This window comes from Carlito syrichta, unplaced genomic scaffold (genome assembly GCF_000164805.1).
Source record: "Carlito syrichta isolate Samal-C Ts95f unplaced genomic scaffold, Tarsius_syrichta-2.0.1 Scaffold304020, whole genome shotgun sequence".
Taxonomy (NCBI): Eukaryota; Metazoa; Chordata; class Mammalia; order Primates; family Tarsiidae; genus Carlito; species Carlito syrichta.
The window spans coordinates 212,285-231,025 of record NW_007248116.1 but is presented as its reverse complement, the minus strand read 5'-3'; the positions used below and the strand labels follow the sequence as shown (position 1 = coordinate 231,025).

Sequence of the window (18,741 nt, the reverse complement as noted above, 5' to 3'; positions counted from 1 at the left end):
GACTTCTATTCTTAAATCCATTTTCAAAATTATGGTAAAATATTTGCATTGTTATCTTGAATCCAATAGACTTCTCTAATATCTCTAACTGTTACAAGGAGTCTATTTTGACTTTCACATTGCTACCATTTTATTAAACCTGAATACATGTTCAAAATACTTTATTCACTGAATTGAGACTAAGACCTTTCTAAGAGTTACATAGATAAAATAATAAAGACAACAAGTGGCATGAGTTCAAGAGGAAAAATTATAGATGAATTGCATTGCATGATTTTATTATGAAAATAACCATACTTAAATCATTTGATGTACTTATGAATTTCTAGGTAAATTTGTATTTATTTATCCATGGAATACAAATAAACTGAATAAACCCTTGTTTTCATAAATTTATTGGGTTCCAAATTATTGTGCACGTATTTCTTGAGTCTTCACATACCCATATTTTCTTTCACGTCCATTCAAGAAAGCAAATATATTTCATATTCCAAAAGCCATTTTCTTTTAAGAATGTCTTCTGAAGGACTCAAAATACCTTGCATAAATATGCAAATATTTAAATGGATATCTAAAATAGAAATCTTGTATCTATTTCTTTCTCTGACTTGAAGATGAGAGTGAGCATGCCTTCATTTTTCTAATCCAATTCTTGTTACATTGTATGAATATAGATTTGATGAACCAGAATAATTTGAGCTTCTATCTGAAAATGACACTTTTCTTTTTGAGGATCTTGGAAGCACTGTGAGGTGTGGAGAGGATATCTTGGTGCCATTTAGTTACCTTGGGCAGTCACAGATTTTCCCAAATTAAGTTGATATTCTCAACACCATTAGTATTAAGAGCGGCTTATCAGAATGTAGAAAGCTTTACTGTGAAGTATCTAGCCCTAGTTCTAATCCTCATGCATGCAATGGTTCTGAGGACAGTGCTATAGCCTTTTGTTTTGGAGTTTTCCAGTATATTCTCTAGCAAGAAGTGTCATACTGCCACCTACAGACAAAATTTGCCCCTATTATAATCATCATTCTGCACCTAATTTTCCTACAATCAATAGTCATTTTGTTCTGATTTTTTACCACACTTACACGAATCCATTTATCTGTTTGGATACTTGTGCAGAATATGGATTGTTTTGGACCCTCTTTGAAGTTAGTAGATTCTGTAAAGTACTACAGCAACTGAAAATAATACAAAATATATGATTAGAAAATTTTGTTAGAAACTTGGATTACCTACCGGTCTGGTGTGTACAGAGACAGGAGTCTTGAAGGTTGTCATTGGATAGCTGCACTCAGAAATGCTGTAGGGATCAGAGCTGCTGGAGGAACACTTGGAGATGGAATCACAGGTCACAAAGGTGTTATCAGCAGGCAGTTCTTGGATTATGTGGTGCTTTGAATTCAGCGGACTTTCAGGCTGGATCTGGAAGGCAGGCTGTGGAGAGGCAGATAAGTAGTGCTGAGCCAAATCAGGACTGTCAGGTTTGAAAGTAGTAGGTGTAGTGCTCCAGCTGTACTTGCTCATGGTTTGTTCTTCCAGCTCAATAGGAAGGTCTAGTGTAACACTGTTTCCATGATTGTCAGCATCATCTGCCTTAGTTTCTTCAATAGTGACAAAGTTAAGTAGCAGGTTCTTAGGGGCATGCTTCTTCTTATTCTTCTTTTGCTTCATCATTATCATCTGCCTGTTTCCTGGATTTGGAGTAGCCCATTCAGAATTCTGTTTGTTTTTCTGAGAAGTCTTAAGGTGTGGTGATTGGCGATATCTTACTACAGCAGCGATAACAATTACTAAGATGACAGTTATGGTGCCAGCAACAATGGCAACCACTATCTTGACATAGTCACTGGTTGGTGAGGATGCATCAGCTGTCTCAATATTTTCACTCTCTGGTTTCTCGAAGCTTTTGCGCACCATTTCTTGAATCAGTGTAGCATTGGTCACTGAGTCATTCACGAACAAATTGACAATTACAACACTGAAGAGAGAATCAGGTTGTCCTAAGTCCTCAGCTTTGACTATCAGTTTGTGTAAACCAAGATCTGCAATGAGACATTTCTCCTTCAGTGTGATATTGCCTGTTATTTGGTCAATCATAAACAGATCCTTTGTGTTTCCTCCTATAATGCTATAACGAAGGTCTGCATTCATTCCAGTGTCATTGTCAACTGCAATTACCTTGAAGATCACTGTGCCTGGATTAGTTGATGGTAGAACCAATTCATAAGAGTAATTGGAAGGAGGGACAATAAAAACTGGCTTGTTGTCATTGACATCAACCACATTTATGGTTACTTTGGCAGTTGAAGAACGTGATACCCTACCACCATCTTCAGCCTTTACATAGAAAGTGTAAGACTCTTGTTTTTCTCTATCAAATGAAATATTTGGTCGGATGGCACCAGTGTCTGAATCAATGGAGAAGCTATCATTTGCACCTAAAACTGTGAGAGTGACTGCAGAATTATCTCCCTGATCAGGATCAGTTACAGTGATTAGTCCTACTGTGCCATGTTTTGGAAGGCTTTCTGGGACGTAGAAGTTGTACTCATTGTGAGTGAAAGTTGGAGTGTTGTCATTCTGATCAAGAACAGTCACAAAGACTGTGGCATTGGCTATTAAGGGTGGCACCCCATTATCTTTTGCTACAGCTGTGAAGAAATAATGTTCCTGTTTTTCTCTATCCAGTTTCTTCACTGCAGTCAGAATGCCTGTACGACGATCCAAGCTGAATTCAGATGGAGCATCAGTGCCTAGCAGGTAAGTGATCTCAGCATTACGCCCACTGTCTGCATCTGTTGCACTTATTTTTGTCAACTGGGCACCAGGATAGTTATTCTCAGGAACAGAAAGACTTATGAAAGGTGGAGTGAATACTGGAGCATTGTCATTTTCATCTTTCACTTTGATGTGGAGCGTGGATGACTCATTCAAAGAAGGATAGCCAGCATCTGCAGCCAGTAATTTGATGGCATAATTATTTGTGGTCTCATAGTCAAGAAATGCTGCAGTCTCCAGGAGAAACTGATTACTGAATACTGGCCTTAATCTGAAAGGAATGTCATGATCTGTGAAGCATGTCACTCTACCATTATGGTCAGCATCCTTATCCGTCACAGTTATGAGAGCAATTTTGGTGTTGAGTGGAATATTTTCTGAAAGAACCACAGTGTCATTGACTGGATTGATGATGTATCGTATGTCAATTGATGGGACATTATCATTGATATCTGTAACATTTACCAGTACCATTGCTCTTGCTGGCATTAATCCACCATCACTTGCCAAAACCAGTAATTTGTGGTTTGGTGATTCTTCCCTATCCAGTGGTTCTTTGATTGTTATAAGTCCAGTGGTAGTGTTGAGGTGAAATAGTCTCTTGGCGATGTTAGAGACTAGATTGCTGAAATGGTAGTGAATCCTGGCATTTTCACCTATGTCAGCATCTGTGGCATGGAGCTGTGTCACTGAAGTACCTACAGGAGCATTTTCTGGTATAGTGACTTCAATTTCTTTCTCCTTAAAGACTGGGTGGTTGTCATTTGTATCAGCAACACTTACTTGCAAAATAGCAGTACTGGATCTTTGAGGAAAGCCACCATCTTCAACCTTTACCTTCATCACATAAGTATCCTTCTCTTCCCTATCTAACTCCTTTTGAACGATTAGTTGTGGCATCTTGTCTCCTTCTGGTGTTTCAGTGATATTAAGCTCAAATACATCTTGACCCTGGAAAACATGGAATGAAATATAATTTATGTTAATATAAATGAATATACTAATATTAGTTATGAAATATAATTTAACATATGTTATGTAATAAGTACAATTTTCAATTTTGTGAAGCCACATGACATAGCAGGATCAGCTGAAAAATATATACCAGAAGACTTGGGTTCTAAATTTCACATCTGCCTGTAAACTAATATTGCAACAACAAACAAGTTGCCTAACATCTCAGTTATTTGTGATATTAGAGAGTTGTGCCAGAAGGTGTTTGGGGGCAGGGACTTATAATAACATTTCATAATAATGAATATAACTCATTTATGCAAACTATTGACGTTTTCAAAAGGAAGACGTGTATAGAATTTTTTTTTTAATTGTCACTAAATTTCACAAAATAAATGAAACTGTGAATTACCCAAGATTACTCCAAATGAATTAAGATCGTTTTACTATAGATTTTAGTTGTCTAAGCTGCTCTTCCACCACCAAAAGTAATCAGCAATATAAAGTATTCATCAAAACAATAGCCTAAGTGTCTCTAAGCTGTAAAAAATACAGCTGAAAACTTTAGCAGTTTTAAAAAATACAAAATTCTGGTTAAAATATAAACTTGTGTAAGATACACAGAATTTTCATTTTTCCCTATAGAAACACATGATGAAAATAAAATTATCTTGGGGATTAACAGCATTGTTTTACTAACTAACCTTTTTTTTTAAATGTGCAAGTACAATGGACTAAAATTCATATACTGAAATGTAAATTGGAAAGCATAACTTGGGAAAGCACGTATTTTCTTTTCATGCCCATGAAGTTATATATACTATGGGAACATTTATAAAACAGTCCTCTCTCTGAACTACAATAAGTCCTTCAGCGATAAACCACTATTTTGCAGCTAACTGAGGAGTAGTGTTGGCTGCTTCTCAGGTGAATTCTGCCCCGTGTTACTAATAGTATTTTAACAAAACTAAATATGATAAAAAATATACTGGAGAGTATGAAGGAGAGATCAGAACAAGACCTTAAGATTTCTATGCAGGAATGATTTATGAGTATATGTAATTATATACATATATATGCGCACACACACATAAATATACATCTACATAATTTTAATTCTCTAATACAGGGTTTAACATAAATGTTGCTGAAATAGCAATGATCAGTTATTGATTAGATGTTTATTATAAAATTTAAGGTGACATTTCAGAAATATTAATTAAATTAGTTTACTCCACTTTGATTTTTTTTTTTTTTTTGAGTTGGAGTCTAACTCTGTCACCCAGACTGGAGTGCAGTGGCATACTCCTGGCCACTGCAACGTCGATCTGCTGGGCTCTGGCGATCCTTCTGCCTCAGCCTTCCAAGTAGCTGGAACTACAGGTGCGCACTACCACATTCAGATAATTTTTTGATTTGTTGTAGAGATGAGGTCTCGCCAAGTTGCCCAGGTGGATCTCAAACCCGTGGGCTCAGGCAATCCACTCACCTCAGCCTCCCAAAGCGCGGGATTACAGGCTGAGTCACCGAGCCTGGGTCATTTTGATTTTTTTTAATGTCATATGAGATAAACAATGTATACTGATTATCTTGTTTTCAATTCATACAATTAAAATGAGCATATTTTTCCTATTTTATTCAGATAAACCAATAATCTGACTTTCCTTTGATTGTATAGCAATGGAAACATTTTTCATGTTATACCTATATGCAGTGGAAAAATCAACAGACGAATCTATTATTTTATACAATGAATATTTTAAAGAAAATATAATTTTATAGCAATAATATTGAATAAGTAAATACAGTACATTCAATTATAATTTGATCTAAATAAACTTAGTGATTAATGATCATTTTGTAATGATATTCAAAAAGATTTTTAGAATGATTTAAATCTAAAGTGTTTCCCTTATGAGTAGAAAAAATAGTTTCTAAATTGTACTTCATAAAAATCCATGGCACTTAATACTATTCTGTTAATTCTTGGCATTCCAACATTGAGTGGCTAACAGATCATTCTCCTAGGCGCCAGGGATATGGTAATGAGTAAACATATTTTACTAAAGTAATGGAAATTAAATTCTAGCTAAGGTGAGAGAAAAATCAATGACTAAGTAGGTAATGATGGTATTGATACTACCAGATTTACATTAGTTAAGAGATTAATAAAAATTTAAGTCATAAGGAAAAATTATGCTATGTTTAGAGATTATATAAAAAGAAACTAAGATATATACTATAGTGTAAAAAGAACAAGTAAATGTTCTGAAGTTCTTGAGTTTCAGACCCAATTTTCCGATTTATGAACATAATACATCTGGGGAAAACAGGTTAGTTTCAATTTTAAAACTTATGTATTTATGTTTGTGCATTTCTTGTTTGTCAATTTAGTTTTTAGCTTTATGTGGTTGTCTGAATTATGAATTGGCCTTTGCTTTCCCACTCAAATTAAGGTAAAACTATGCCAATTGAAAAACCCCAAAACAGCATTTTCAGCCTTGTAATCATTTCATGTGAAATGGCAGTAATATTAAAACTATATTTTTCGCCGGGCTTGGTGGCTCAGTCTGTAATTCCGCGCCTTTGGGAGGCTGAGGTGAGTGGATTGCCTGAGCCTGTGGGTTCGAGACCCGCCTGGGAAGGCGAGACCTCATCCCTATAATAAGTCAAAAAAATTAGCGGAGCGAGGTAGCGCGCGCCTGTAATTCTGGCTACTCAGAAGGCTAAGGTGGAAGGATGCTGGAGCCCAGAAGGTCGAGCCTGCGGTGGTCGGGAGCGTGCCACTGCACTCCAGTCTGGGCGACAGAGTGAGACTCCAACTCAAAAACAAAAAAACCCTATATTTTTCTAATTCTCAAGGTAATAATGGATAATGCCCCCATTGTTCTGTCTTTTACAACTCTTCTGTTCAATATCATACTTCCAAAATAGTATTTAAATTTAAATTAATTAAAATTAGATAAAATTTGAAAATCGGTTCCTAGTCACAAAAGCAACATTTTAACTTTTCAATAGCTCCATATAGCTAGTGGTTACTGGGTTGGACAGCACAGATATAGAATATTTTCATTATTGCAAAAAGTTCTATTAGGCTGTACAGTTCTAAGATATCATAATATTTTTCTTTATCCAAAAATATATGTTCAGCCAGAGATTGCATGAATAATCCCTATTCTTCCAGATATTTAAAACTCTATAAATGACTTGCTGGCTTGCGTATTTAAACTTCATGTTATCCAAGGAATTTGAATAGGAGTTGCTTACATATAAAACATAAATAATTTTCTATAAAGTTTGGTGAGATATCTAAATTTGATGTCAAAATGTTGTGCCAGCATGAACTTACTATCATTATTAAATGACTATTTCAAGGCAGTTTTCTGCCCAGTCTCCTTAAGGAAGAAAGAATGACTGACACACAGATCCAACATTAGTCCTACCCCTGTGCAGTTAGCTCAAATGATGCCTACATCCACATGAACAATTTAAAAATAAAAATTAAAAAAATACTGAAGACTTTTACCATATGTTTGATCATGAAAGGAGGACAGTGTGAAAATGAAAAGGGGAAAAGTTGAATGGCTCCTTAATTCATCATCTCCCTAACTAGCATAGACATGTCCTCATGTACAAAAAAAAAAGAAAAAGAAAAGTAAAACATTTGGGATAATTCACCTGCAGTATCTTAAATCCAAACCTACTTAAAATTATTTATTCTTGTTTATATGAGCAAATCCTATATGTGTGTATCTCTAAGTGATTTGTTTAAAACTTCATACACTAATTGATGTGAGTGCAAGGTAATATGGCATGAAACTTTATTTGTAAAAATCTTCTAAGAACATAGCACCTGGTATACATGAACACATCCAGTAAGCATTTGTTAGACAAATAAATGCAATCAAGAAATAAAACTATGACAAGAATTGTTCTTATTTTAAAAAATAAAAGGCAAAAAGAGCAGCTTTCAGTTGTCCTTAATTCTCAATCTGTGTAGGCACAGGAATATTCAATAATTGTTGACTTAGGTTTCTTTTTTCCATTATTTTAAGAAAACTGTCCAGGAAACAATTTTAGAATTAATCTCTTAAACCACTTTTTCTTTGTTCAAAAATGTAATAAAAGTCAAAATGTCAATCATTAATAAAATTTTAAAACCTAATTGTAAATTTTTATTTTCAGAAGAAATTATAGCAAATACTAAGTGTGGTATGTAGCTAGTGATTACTGAAAAACAAAACAAAACAAACCCCTACATCTGTTAAACACATAGGTACAATAAAAAAAAGAAAAGAAAAACTCAGAGAAGGAAATAACATATGAACTGGATGCAAGAATCACTTACATATATGTTAATTTTGGATTCTAATATTTTAAATGGCATTGATCTCAAGTATACAAAATTGCCAATTCTGGTTCAGGTCAAGAAAAATTTATGAGCTTTCTAATAACCTCATGTAATGCAAAAAGCTGTATTTCATTTGTGAGAGATATTTCTTACTAAAAAATAAATAAATAAAGCTTTCGAGTTGCAAACCCAGGACAAAAACTGCTGAAATAAACAAAGATTTAAGCCTGTCTCAGACTTTAATTCTCTGTGGAGATTTGTAAAATCAAAGAAGAGAAAGTTGGTGTTAGATATGAAACTCTTAAGAAAATATTTTTTTCTTTTGAAAAAAAAAATAAAGAATTTTTTTGCCAAGTATAAATCTATATATATATATATATTTTTTACCTATTGTTCTCAGAAAAAATTAATGCAACCACTGTAGAAAACTTCAACATTTTTGACCTATGTGTGTGCAAGACATCACTTCATTGTCTATTGGAAGGTAATAAATAACATGGCACTTTCAAAGCTATAATTCTGGTACAGTTGCCCAGAAAATGCATACACTGCCAGTAAGTATTAAAAATAGTTCCAAAGAGATTGAATACTAAAACTGATTAAATAAAAGCTGTTTACTCTGTAGATCGAGGAATGGTGGTGGAAAGACTAAAACTTTATTTCTGAGCTTTGCCATTGATTTATTTTTTAAAAAAAACCTGATTTAAACAATTTTTTTTAATTTGTGCTTATTGTTTTTTGTTTTGTTTTGTTTGAGTTGAAGTCTCACTCTGTCACCCAGACTGGAGTGCAGTGGCCGCTCCCAGTCACTGCAGCCTCGACCTGCTGGGCTCTGGCAATCCTTCTGCCTCAGCCTTCCAAGTAGCCGGAATTACAGGCATGTGCTACCACACCCGACTGATTTTTTTGATTTATTGTAGAGATGAGGTCTCACCAAATTGCCCAGATGGATCTCGAACCCGCGGGCTCAGGCAATCCACTCACCTCAGCCTCCCAAAGCGCGGGATTACAGGGTGCACCACCAAATCCAGCTTGTGCTTATTGTTACTGATACATCTTTGAGCCACAGAAACGTAAGGACACAGTTTTAAATAGATAAAACCAAATGATCTATTTTGAAAAGCACTTGGGAAATGCTTTTAACATACATTGAATATTCAATAAAAATATAATAAATGTTACTATAAATTTACTTTCATTCCACTAAATATTACTTGGTTTGCCATAGGTTGTCTACAAATATTCAAGGGAATGGCAACTGTCGCTTATATATTCAATATTGTGATGTCATTTAGATTCTATCCACTATTTCTAGAACATTTCTTTCAGCATTCGTTTGTAACGTTGTCAACAGAAATACAATAAAAAGTGGATTAGAAATAAAATGACATGAGCTATTATTCACATGTTTGCAAATAACCATAAAGTCACCAAGTCCCTTCCTACTTTAAAATGATAATAAGGGAAGGAGAGTAAGGTGTAAGAAAACACCAACTCTCTCTGGAAGAAATATGTTTACATTAAAATATTAATAGTAGTTTGTATACCTAACCCTGAATTGTACCCCATATCTTTAAAATAAAAAAGGAAAAAAAAATGAGTAAAATATTAATAGTAATAGTGTGAATTTTGGTAGTCACACATATAGTTTAAGATATCACACATGTATATTTTGTCTACTGGGACCAGCAAAGTTAACTTAGTAGAATACTATTTTGTAGCATATAATCCATCTTTTTTAATGTTCATCCAAAGAAAAGGAATTTCTTTTCATAACTTTTTTTCTCTGTTTTGTCATGTTTCAATGCTAGGAACAGTCTGTTCTTCTTTTTTGACAAAAGAATAGATATTCACAAAAGTTCTTAAAAATGAAAGACCTTTTGTACTGTTTTGTGTTCTTCCCTTTTTAGTTTACATTTTTAAAATATATACATTAAACACTTTTCCTTTTTTATGGCCATATGTCACTGTCACTACTCTATTTCCTTCATTGAGAGAATAATCAAACCATTTGATTATATTTTTTGGAATAGACACTCAGATTGAAGTGTATTAGAGTGTTAACTTAAATTTACAATGCTATGAGCTGGAACAAAGGAGATTTAATTGATGACATCAGGGTTGTTATATCCATGAGAACAGATTAATAAGTGAAGCAAATCCATTCATCAGATTTCCATTATTTTTATTCTATTCTTCACATGGTAGTAAAAAGCCAGATTTGACTTAAAAAAAATTAAACAGATGACTTAATATGAAGTATAGAAATGAAATACGAAATATTAGTACTAGAACAGGCTTCAGCTATCATCAAGCCTTCCTTCTTTTCTTACAAAAAGGACACTGAGACTCAGTGAGATTAGGTGATTTGCCCATGATCACATAGTTTATTGCAGGACTCAGGACTGTGTTTGAAAGTCATAGCTCTTGACTTTGAATTCAATGATTTTCCCACAGAACTATTGTTACCTCTCAAAAGGTAACCTTTTTTTATGCTGGCAAGGACTCTGTTTTCTGGAGACTCGGAGCATGAGATAATCATCAGTCAATTAATGTCCAAAAAGAACAACAACAACAAAAAAAAGAACAACAACAACAAAGCTGTGTTTCTTGATCCCAGAATATTGAACCACTGACAAAAATATTTCTTTCCTGCTTCCTTCAAAACTAGCATTTTAAAATAGAGTGCACAAATATATACAATTCTAACTTGCCAACTTGAAAAAATATAAATATTAAGAGTGCTGTTATTTCTAGATATAAATTGAGATGTTTCAAATTCTCAATATAAAAGTTGCCATCACTATTGTTTAAAAGCTAGTATAAATTATTTTAAATTTCATAGATATTCTTTAAAAATTTCTTTACAATATTTAAAAAAATCTGCATAATATTCCATTGTGTATAAGTACCACATTTTCTTTATCCAGTCCAGCTTCGATGGGCAACATGGTTGGTTCCATATTTTTGCTATTATGAATAGAGCTGCAACAAACATTTGTAGAATGATTTGAGTTCCTCCGGGTATATTCCCAACAGGGGAATTGCTGGGTCATATGGAAGGTCAATTTCTAGTTCTTTCGGAAATCGCTACACTGTCTTCCAAAGAGGTTGTACTAGTTTGCATTCCCACCAGCAGTGTAGAAGAGCTCCTTTTTCTCCACATCCTTGCCAGCATCTGTTGTTGTTTTATTAATGATGGCCATTCTTACTGGGGTTAGGTGGTATCTCAATGTGGTTTTGAGGGGTATGGGATTAGCAGTTGAGGTAAACTGCTAAGGGAAGGAGGGGCATACCTCATCAACAAGGGTACCTGCATAATCAATGTTTGTATACCTAACCCTGAATTGTACCCCACATCTTTATAATAAAAAAAGACACAAAATATTTTAAAAATCTAAGAAAAGTCCAAAATCATTTTATGTTGCTGTATACCTTATCTGAACTATTGTTTTAAAAAAAGTAATGATCTAATAATGGTCAATTTTAATTAAAATTCATGACCAGGTTAAATCCTATCAAAAATTAGTTATTTAAAATGGAGAATATATCTTTCACTAACAGACACTGCTGCAAATCTATCTGATTGCTTATTAATATCAGAAAGATAAAGCTAAAGATAACCTGGTCTAATGTATCAGAGAAAACTTCAGGTGAAGAAAAGTCAATACATAAAATAACTTCCAGGAAGAAAAATACTATTTAAAAATCTAAGGTCATATGAAGGCATTTTAGTTTTTAAGTCTCAGGGCTTCTTGAGTGTTTCTAAATCTGATTACTTCTACCTTCTGAACTGTTAAAAGGTCTCAACCAATTTCTGTGGACTTAGAATACTCAAAGCCCAGAAATATTCTTTTTTCAAAAAAAAAAAAAAAGAGGATTTTAGTTTCTATATCACATGACGAGACTCATCCTGTATCATGGCCTCTTACTACTGACGAAATGGATATCATGGTAAAGATGGTGGCAAATTTTCCTGAGATAAGTCAAGTCAATGACAAATTTGTTCATGGATTATATTATTTTGGAAATGGGTAATCCTTGTAAGAATAGTTCAAATATTTTGTTCTTTGAGGCAAATGAAGTTTCAAACAGTCAGTAACTAGTCAGAGATGACTCATTCTACTTAGGGCCTTGGTGAATAGTTAGAAATTATTAATGTTATCACAGATGAACAGCAGAACCCTGTGGCTGATTTTTTAAATGTATTTTTCATCACCGAATCACTGTTCACACACACACACACACACACACACACACACACACACACACACACACACACACACACAAATGCCAATTTCTCAGTGACCTGGTTTTTGAGAGGTTGAATGAAGCTCAAGCAGAGCTAGATCTCCACAGGTGGGTGTAGGAGGCTGGATGATGGCACGGAAAGACCAGCAAATCTGGGTCTTTTTACCTCTGAACATTTAGACAGATTAAAATATTTTTCCCAGCCAGGCTCAGTGGTTCAGCCTGTAATCCCGTGCCTTTGGGAGGCTGAGGTGAGTGAATTGCCTGAGCCCGCGGGTTCAAGACCCACCTGGGCAACGAGACCTCATCTCTACAATAAATAAAAAAATCAGCTGGGTGTGGTAGTGCATGCCTGTAATTCCGGCTACTTGGAAGACTGAGGCGGAAGCATCGCCGGATCCTAGGAGGTCGAGGCTGCGGTGGCCGGGAGCGGCCACTGCACTCCAGTCTGGGCAACAAAGTGAGACTCCAACTGAAAAAAAAAAAAAAAAAATTTTTCCCTAGTGGCAGTGAAGGATTGTTGATTATAGATGTATCTTTTTAATGAATATTGATTTTAACTAAAATGAATATTCTTTGTTGGAGCTAAGACTAAACTACTCAAGGCAAAGGGGACATGGGATAGTTGTGGCATGCATCTGGGACAAGAGATAACTGAAGTAATGAGAGAAAAGTTAAGGGCAGACAATATTAGGCCATCCACAGAGAGGATTTCCTCATTTTCTAAATGAGAAAAAGTTTCAGGTAAAGCCATAGGTAGAGCTATTTTCATAATCCATGGCCTATTCAGTTAGCTCTGACTCCAGGGGACATATCTGGAGACCTTACCCCAGACCACTGCTTTCCTGCTTTGATTTAGTGGGAAGCAGAACACATCCCCATTTGCCCAGATGTTTTCTAATTCTGTTTTAGAAGAAAGTACCATGTCTTCTGAGATTATTTGTTACTCTATATGAAACACCACCTCAATAGGAAAAAAGCCATCAATGTTCTATCAGAATAACTACAGTTTATATATTTAAGTAATATTAACCTACTCAAATTTACTAGAAGTATTTAATATTAGCAAATACTAATAGTGTCCCATGACACTAATGTTAGGAATAATTTAAGTTGTTTGAAGTCAACTTGTATTGAGAGATGATATTTTCAGACTGCAAATAATTTTTTCTTCAGCTGTAATGAATAACACTCATTAATAAGGGCATCAATACACTATAATATCTAACCATTATCCAGAGTAGTAATGTGCATGAAATTTTTCCAAAGTTAATTAAGATGAAGTGTTGAAAGGTAGAACCAGTGTTTTATGGTGCAACATTCAGCAACTATGTAAATCAATCAAGCAACTAAAACATCCATTCATATCTAACTAGTCAGCTCTTTACAGACCCATCCAGTGACAAGCTTAAGCAAACTGGTTCTAGTTTTGTTCAATGAAGCATAGACATTTTCAATAACTAATATTTTAGATAAAAATGATTATGGACATATGGTCAAAAAAATTCCATGTACTACAATACTAAATGAAAAAATGTCATAAAATTTAAGAGCAAGAACAACTTTTCATAAATACATCCATTAATAAAAATATTAGTTAAATAGATGCTTGCTTTAGCAAATAGTCATATTAGCTCTATCATACACCAATATCAACTATTATATTCCATTCATATACTGAATTTTTATTAGTTTTTATTTGCCTAACTCTAGAAGGTGTTGATTTCAATCATTTTGTATCCATATCAACAATTAGCAAATAGTATTTTTTAAGTTTACTACTTTAACATTAGCAATAACTCTTAAATAACTATGAAATCAAGTTTGAAAAATGATTTACTAATAAAAGGAATAAACTATTCTTTACTAGTTGAGCTCTAATCACTTATAACACATATGAAAACAAATATACTCATATATATCAATTTTATCCTTCAAATTTTTTATTCTAAAATTGGAATTTAGGTTAGCAAAAAACAGTCATATTTGATTAACACAAATATTCAATTAATGAAATGAACTCATCATATAAATTAAGATTTCACTAGTGCTAATAATAAACGTGTTTCCTCTATATATGTGAGAACAAAATATAGAAACACATTTGTGTAGTGAGTGAAATGTAAATCTGACCTCCTGAAAGTAGAAGAATACCATCTTTTAGGCTACTCTGATCTATTTAGCACTGTGTTCCCTTTCAGTTACACAGATTAGAAAGTAACTCTACATTTACAATTAATTATCATAGCATATTGTAAAGTTTTAAAAAGCATGATTATTTCATAAAAATCTACCTATCAAAGGATTTGTTATAGTGCTACTACTATTCCACCTATAATCCCTAAGGTATGAGTTATTCAAATTGTATTTATTGTCTCAACATTTGGGAAATATTTTTATATCTGAAAATGCTCATCTTCTGAAGGTTTTTGAAGGCTTGGATGTTTCCATGGAGTTACCTAAATCTTCTGTAAAAGACAAGAGCTGCTCTATACGAGGATGTAAGGATTGATTAAAGCAGTGATTCTCAACCATGGCATTACTGACATTTGGGTTAGATAATTCTTTCTTGTGGGGTGGGATGGATGCTATCCTTGCATTGTACGAAGTTTAGCAGTATCTCTGTTTTCTATCAACTAAATCCTAGTAGCACTTTTTTGTCCAGTTTTGACAACCAAAAATGTCCCCATAGTTTGCTAAATATCCTGTGGAAGGGGGATTTCTTGGAACCTAAATCAAAATTTGATTTTAAAATTTTAGTTGAAATCCAAAGGTCGGCTGAAGAAGCCAGGAAATCACTAACAAGTACTACCTAATTTAATGAAAATATAAATGAATTAATGCTTTGGGGAGAAAAAGCTTTTGACTTAGATTATTGGCATGCTAGGGTAGAATAACAGCAAACAAGTTTCTATTGGTGACCAATGGAAGTATCATTTAAAGATTGAAAGAGTTGAAAAACAGCTTGAAGACAGGTAGTAAGAATCAACACACATGTAAAATATGTAATACTTGAATTTAAGTGAATCTAACTAGTGTAATGACCAAATCATAGAACTGGAAAAATCTTGATTTCCTCAGCTGACCTTTGGATTTCAACCAAAATTTTAAGATCAAATTTTGATTTAGTTTCCGAGACAGTTCTTATTCAAGCATGGCAAAGAAGAACTGAAAACATGGGAAGGAGCATGCATACACAGAAGACATTAGTCTATTTATCTAATATGAATAAATGTCCAAGTTCTTTTTAATTTTTTGAAGTTAAATCTAATATTGGTCATTATTTCTTAAATTAAAATGGTGAATATATTTGATCTGGGACAACATTATATTAAAAAAACTACAATTGTTTAAATATCTGGGGTTTACAGGTAATTTTCATACTATCCTAAGGTAACTTAAAATTTCATGTGTTACTTAGTGATTTACTGATGTATAGTCAGGAAGCACAGGTTCATGAAAAAATATGGAAAATTTTCCAGAACTCATACATATCTTAATTTGCATCATATTGAAAAATAATATAGAATCCAGTGGACAGTGTAGGAAAAAAAAAGCATGGCAACAGAATTCACTATTTTGTAATCTACCAGAAATCTGATCTAGTTAATCCGTAATCTATTATAATAATGCCTTTCCCTTTTTCTGTTAAAAGAGCTGTCACAAATGTCAAAAGATGGGACAACTCTTGACAGGAAGGGATTATAAATTAAATGCTTCAACAGTATAAAGTTGGCAGAGGGAATTTTTAGTTTAACTCGATTTTTAATTAGGCTTTTTTTGGGGGGGGTTGCCTCTCCTTTTCTATTATCTGGTTTGAATACAGTTTACCAATATATGGTCATACATAAGCACACCTATTTACAATCTATAAGCAGTCACATGCCTTAGTTTAAAAGGGAGGGGGGAGAAAAGTACATCTCTAATTATAATAGAAAAATATATGTTATAATTGGAAAGTCACATGTCTTGATAAGGTTTTTAAGAAAATGTTCTAAAAAAATTAAGTTTCAATCTATAATGCCCATGAAAACATTTTTTAGCACTGATAAGTTACTATGATTAAAAGATAACAATTTAGCAATGTGGCAAAAAGATTTGTAAAAATACTTTTTATCTTGACTAAAAATTAATATAAAGACCTTATATGTCAGACCAGACTAATGTTAGTACTTTCCCTCTTGGAATCAAGGCAGAAGTTAAAATTGCAGTTATCCACAGTCTCTGTATGTTATCACAGCATCAGTAAGAAGCCAATAGTAGTAAGAAAAAATGATTTAAAGAAATGTAAGAAAGACTACCAAAAAATCTTCAAAAAGAATATAGCTGCACAAAAATACGAGGGGGGGGGCAAAAACCCCGGAATTTATTTATTAAAAAATTGTGTATTTATTCCTTTTTATTATTATTATTATTATTATTATTTTTTTTTTTTCGAGTTGGAGTCTCACTCTGTCGCCCAGACTGGAGTGCAGTGGCCGCTCCCGGCCACCGCAGCCTCGACCTGCTGGGCTCCGGCAATCCTTCCGCCTCAGTCTTTCATATATGTATACTCTTCAGTCACTTTCAAAATGCTCTCTGATGCAATACACCCATCACGACGCTTTTTCTATTGCTCATAACAGTTTCTAAACTTATCAATTTTGATGCCTGTTAGACTTTTTGCCATTTTCTGTTTCACCTCTTCCACGTCGGCAAAACGTTTCCCTTTGAAAACATTTTTCAGCCCAGGAAACAAAAAAAGTCGCTCAGGGCAAGATCGAGTGAATAGGGAGGGTAGACATGGGATCGTGCCGTTTTTTTGGTCAAAAATTGCTGAACTCTCAGTGAGGTGTCGGCAGGTGCGTTGTCATGATGGAAGAACCAGTTACTTGTTTCCCACAACTCCAGACATTTCTTCGGTAAATTGTGACCCACAGCAATGCTAGCTGGTACACTGATCCTGATTCCGATGGGTTCCTAGAACACTTACTGGCAGGGGAAGATTGTACTACAAGGGCCCAACGTTCCAAAGATAATTTCGGTTTTGGGGGGGTCCTCCCTTCGTAAACTGTTAAAAGAGAAATCTATAAATTATGCCTATTACACTGATAATTGTCATCTCTATAAAGTCCAATTTGAAATTCTCTTGAAAACCCCTATTATTCTAAATAAATATACCTATTTGCTTTGATTTATCCCCTTAGAAGAGTAAAGATGCTATTCCTGGTAAGATATTCTATATGTATTGGAAACCAAAAACAAGGGTGATATAACATTGACCTGAGCTTATTAATAATAAGGAGAGCTTACTAATAACAAGAAAGAACATTCAATGGAGATTTAAATTTATCTAATTCTATGAATATTTCTGGATTAAAAACATGCTTTCCAAGAATTGTTATATAAACTGGGCTCGGTGGCTCAGCCTGTAATCCCGCGCCTTTGGGAGGCTGAGGTGAGTGGATTGCCTGAGCCCGCGGGTTCGAGACCCACCTGGGCAGCAAGACCTCATCTCTACAATAAATCACAAAAAATCAGCCGGGCATGGTAGCGCATGCCTGTAATTCCGGTTACTCGGAAGGCTGAGGCGGAAGGATCGCCGGAGTCCAGCAGGTGAGGCTGCGGTGGCCGGGAGCGGCCACTGCACTCCAGTCTGGGGGACTGAGTGAGATTCCAACTCAAAAAAAAAAAAAAAAAAAAAGAATTGTTATATGCATTTGCTGAAAAAGAGAATTTTTAGCAAGTATTTTAAAAGTATTTTGAAGGAGAATAAAATGGGGAGAGATATGATTCATTGAAATTTGATTTTTAATTACTGACTGGTTTTTATTAATAAGTTATATGGAATTATGCTCAATTAACCTTGAAAACAAAATACCATGCATAAAAAACTCTGGATATTAAAGTGATGCTCAGGTGATAAACTTTGAAGTTATATTTTTATTGCCAATCTCTAATTTAATGAAATGACAATTTCTTAAAAATTTGACAACACTAGGATATATGTATTGAAATATAGTAAACAATGATAGCAGATTGATAAATATTTAGTAAATACTGATTTTTAACTTCTGAAAAAAAATTTTTCTCTGATAAAAATCAAGTTCTTGATTTGGTAAGCTACCAAGAAGTAGAAGAAACATGATTAATACAATGTTAAGGAACTTAATAATAATAAATTTGTTTTTTATATCATTACTCTAAAATCAAATGTGTACTTTTAAACCACTAGATTATTAAGCTGACTGAACTCCACAACACATCTTGTATTTAAATTGATTTTTATTATCACCAGAATTATTTAAGTTTGTAGCAATTGCTATTAACTAGACTTACTTGAATCTAATTAAAGTATTTTTATTAGGGATTATGCTAAAATATTCAAGCAACCTCTAAGGATTAAAAGCAGGTTTATAAAT

The 18,741-nt window shown here is 33.9% G+C and overlaps 1 protein-coding gene across 1 annotated transcript in view; it reads right to left on the bottom strand.

Annotated features, from left to right (window-relative positions):
* Window positions 1–516: 516 nt before the first annotated feature.
* Window positions 517–18,741, bottom strand: part of LOC103261817 (protocadherin-11 X-linked-like) — a 30,825-nt gene continuing 12,600 nt past the window's right edge. Inside the window, exon 2 of the mRNA XM_008059394.1 lies at window positions 517–3,735. Within this exon, the coding sequence (XP_008057585.1) occupies window positions 1,222–3,735 (2,514 nt within the window). The 3' untranslated portion in view covers window positions 517–1,221. The remainder of the gene's footprint in view (window positions 3,736–18,741) is intronic.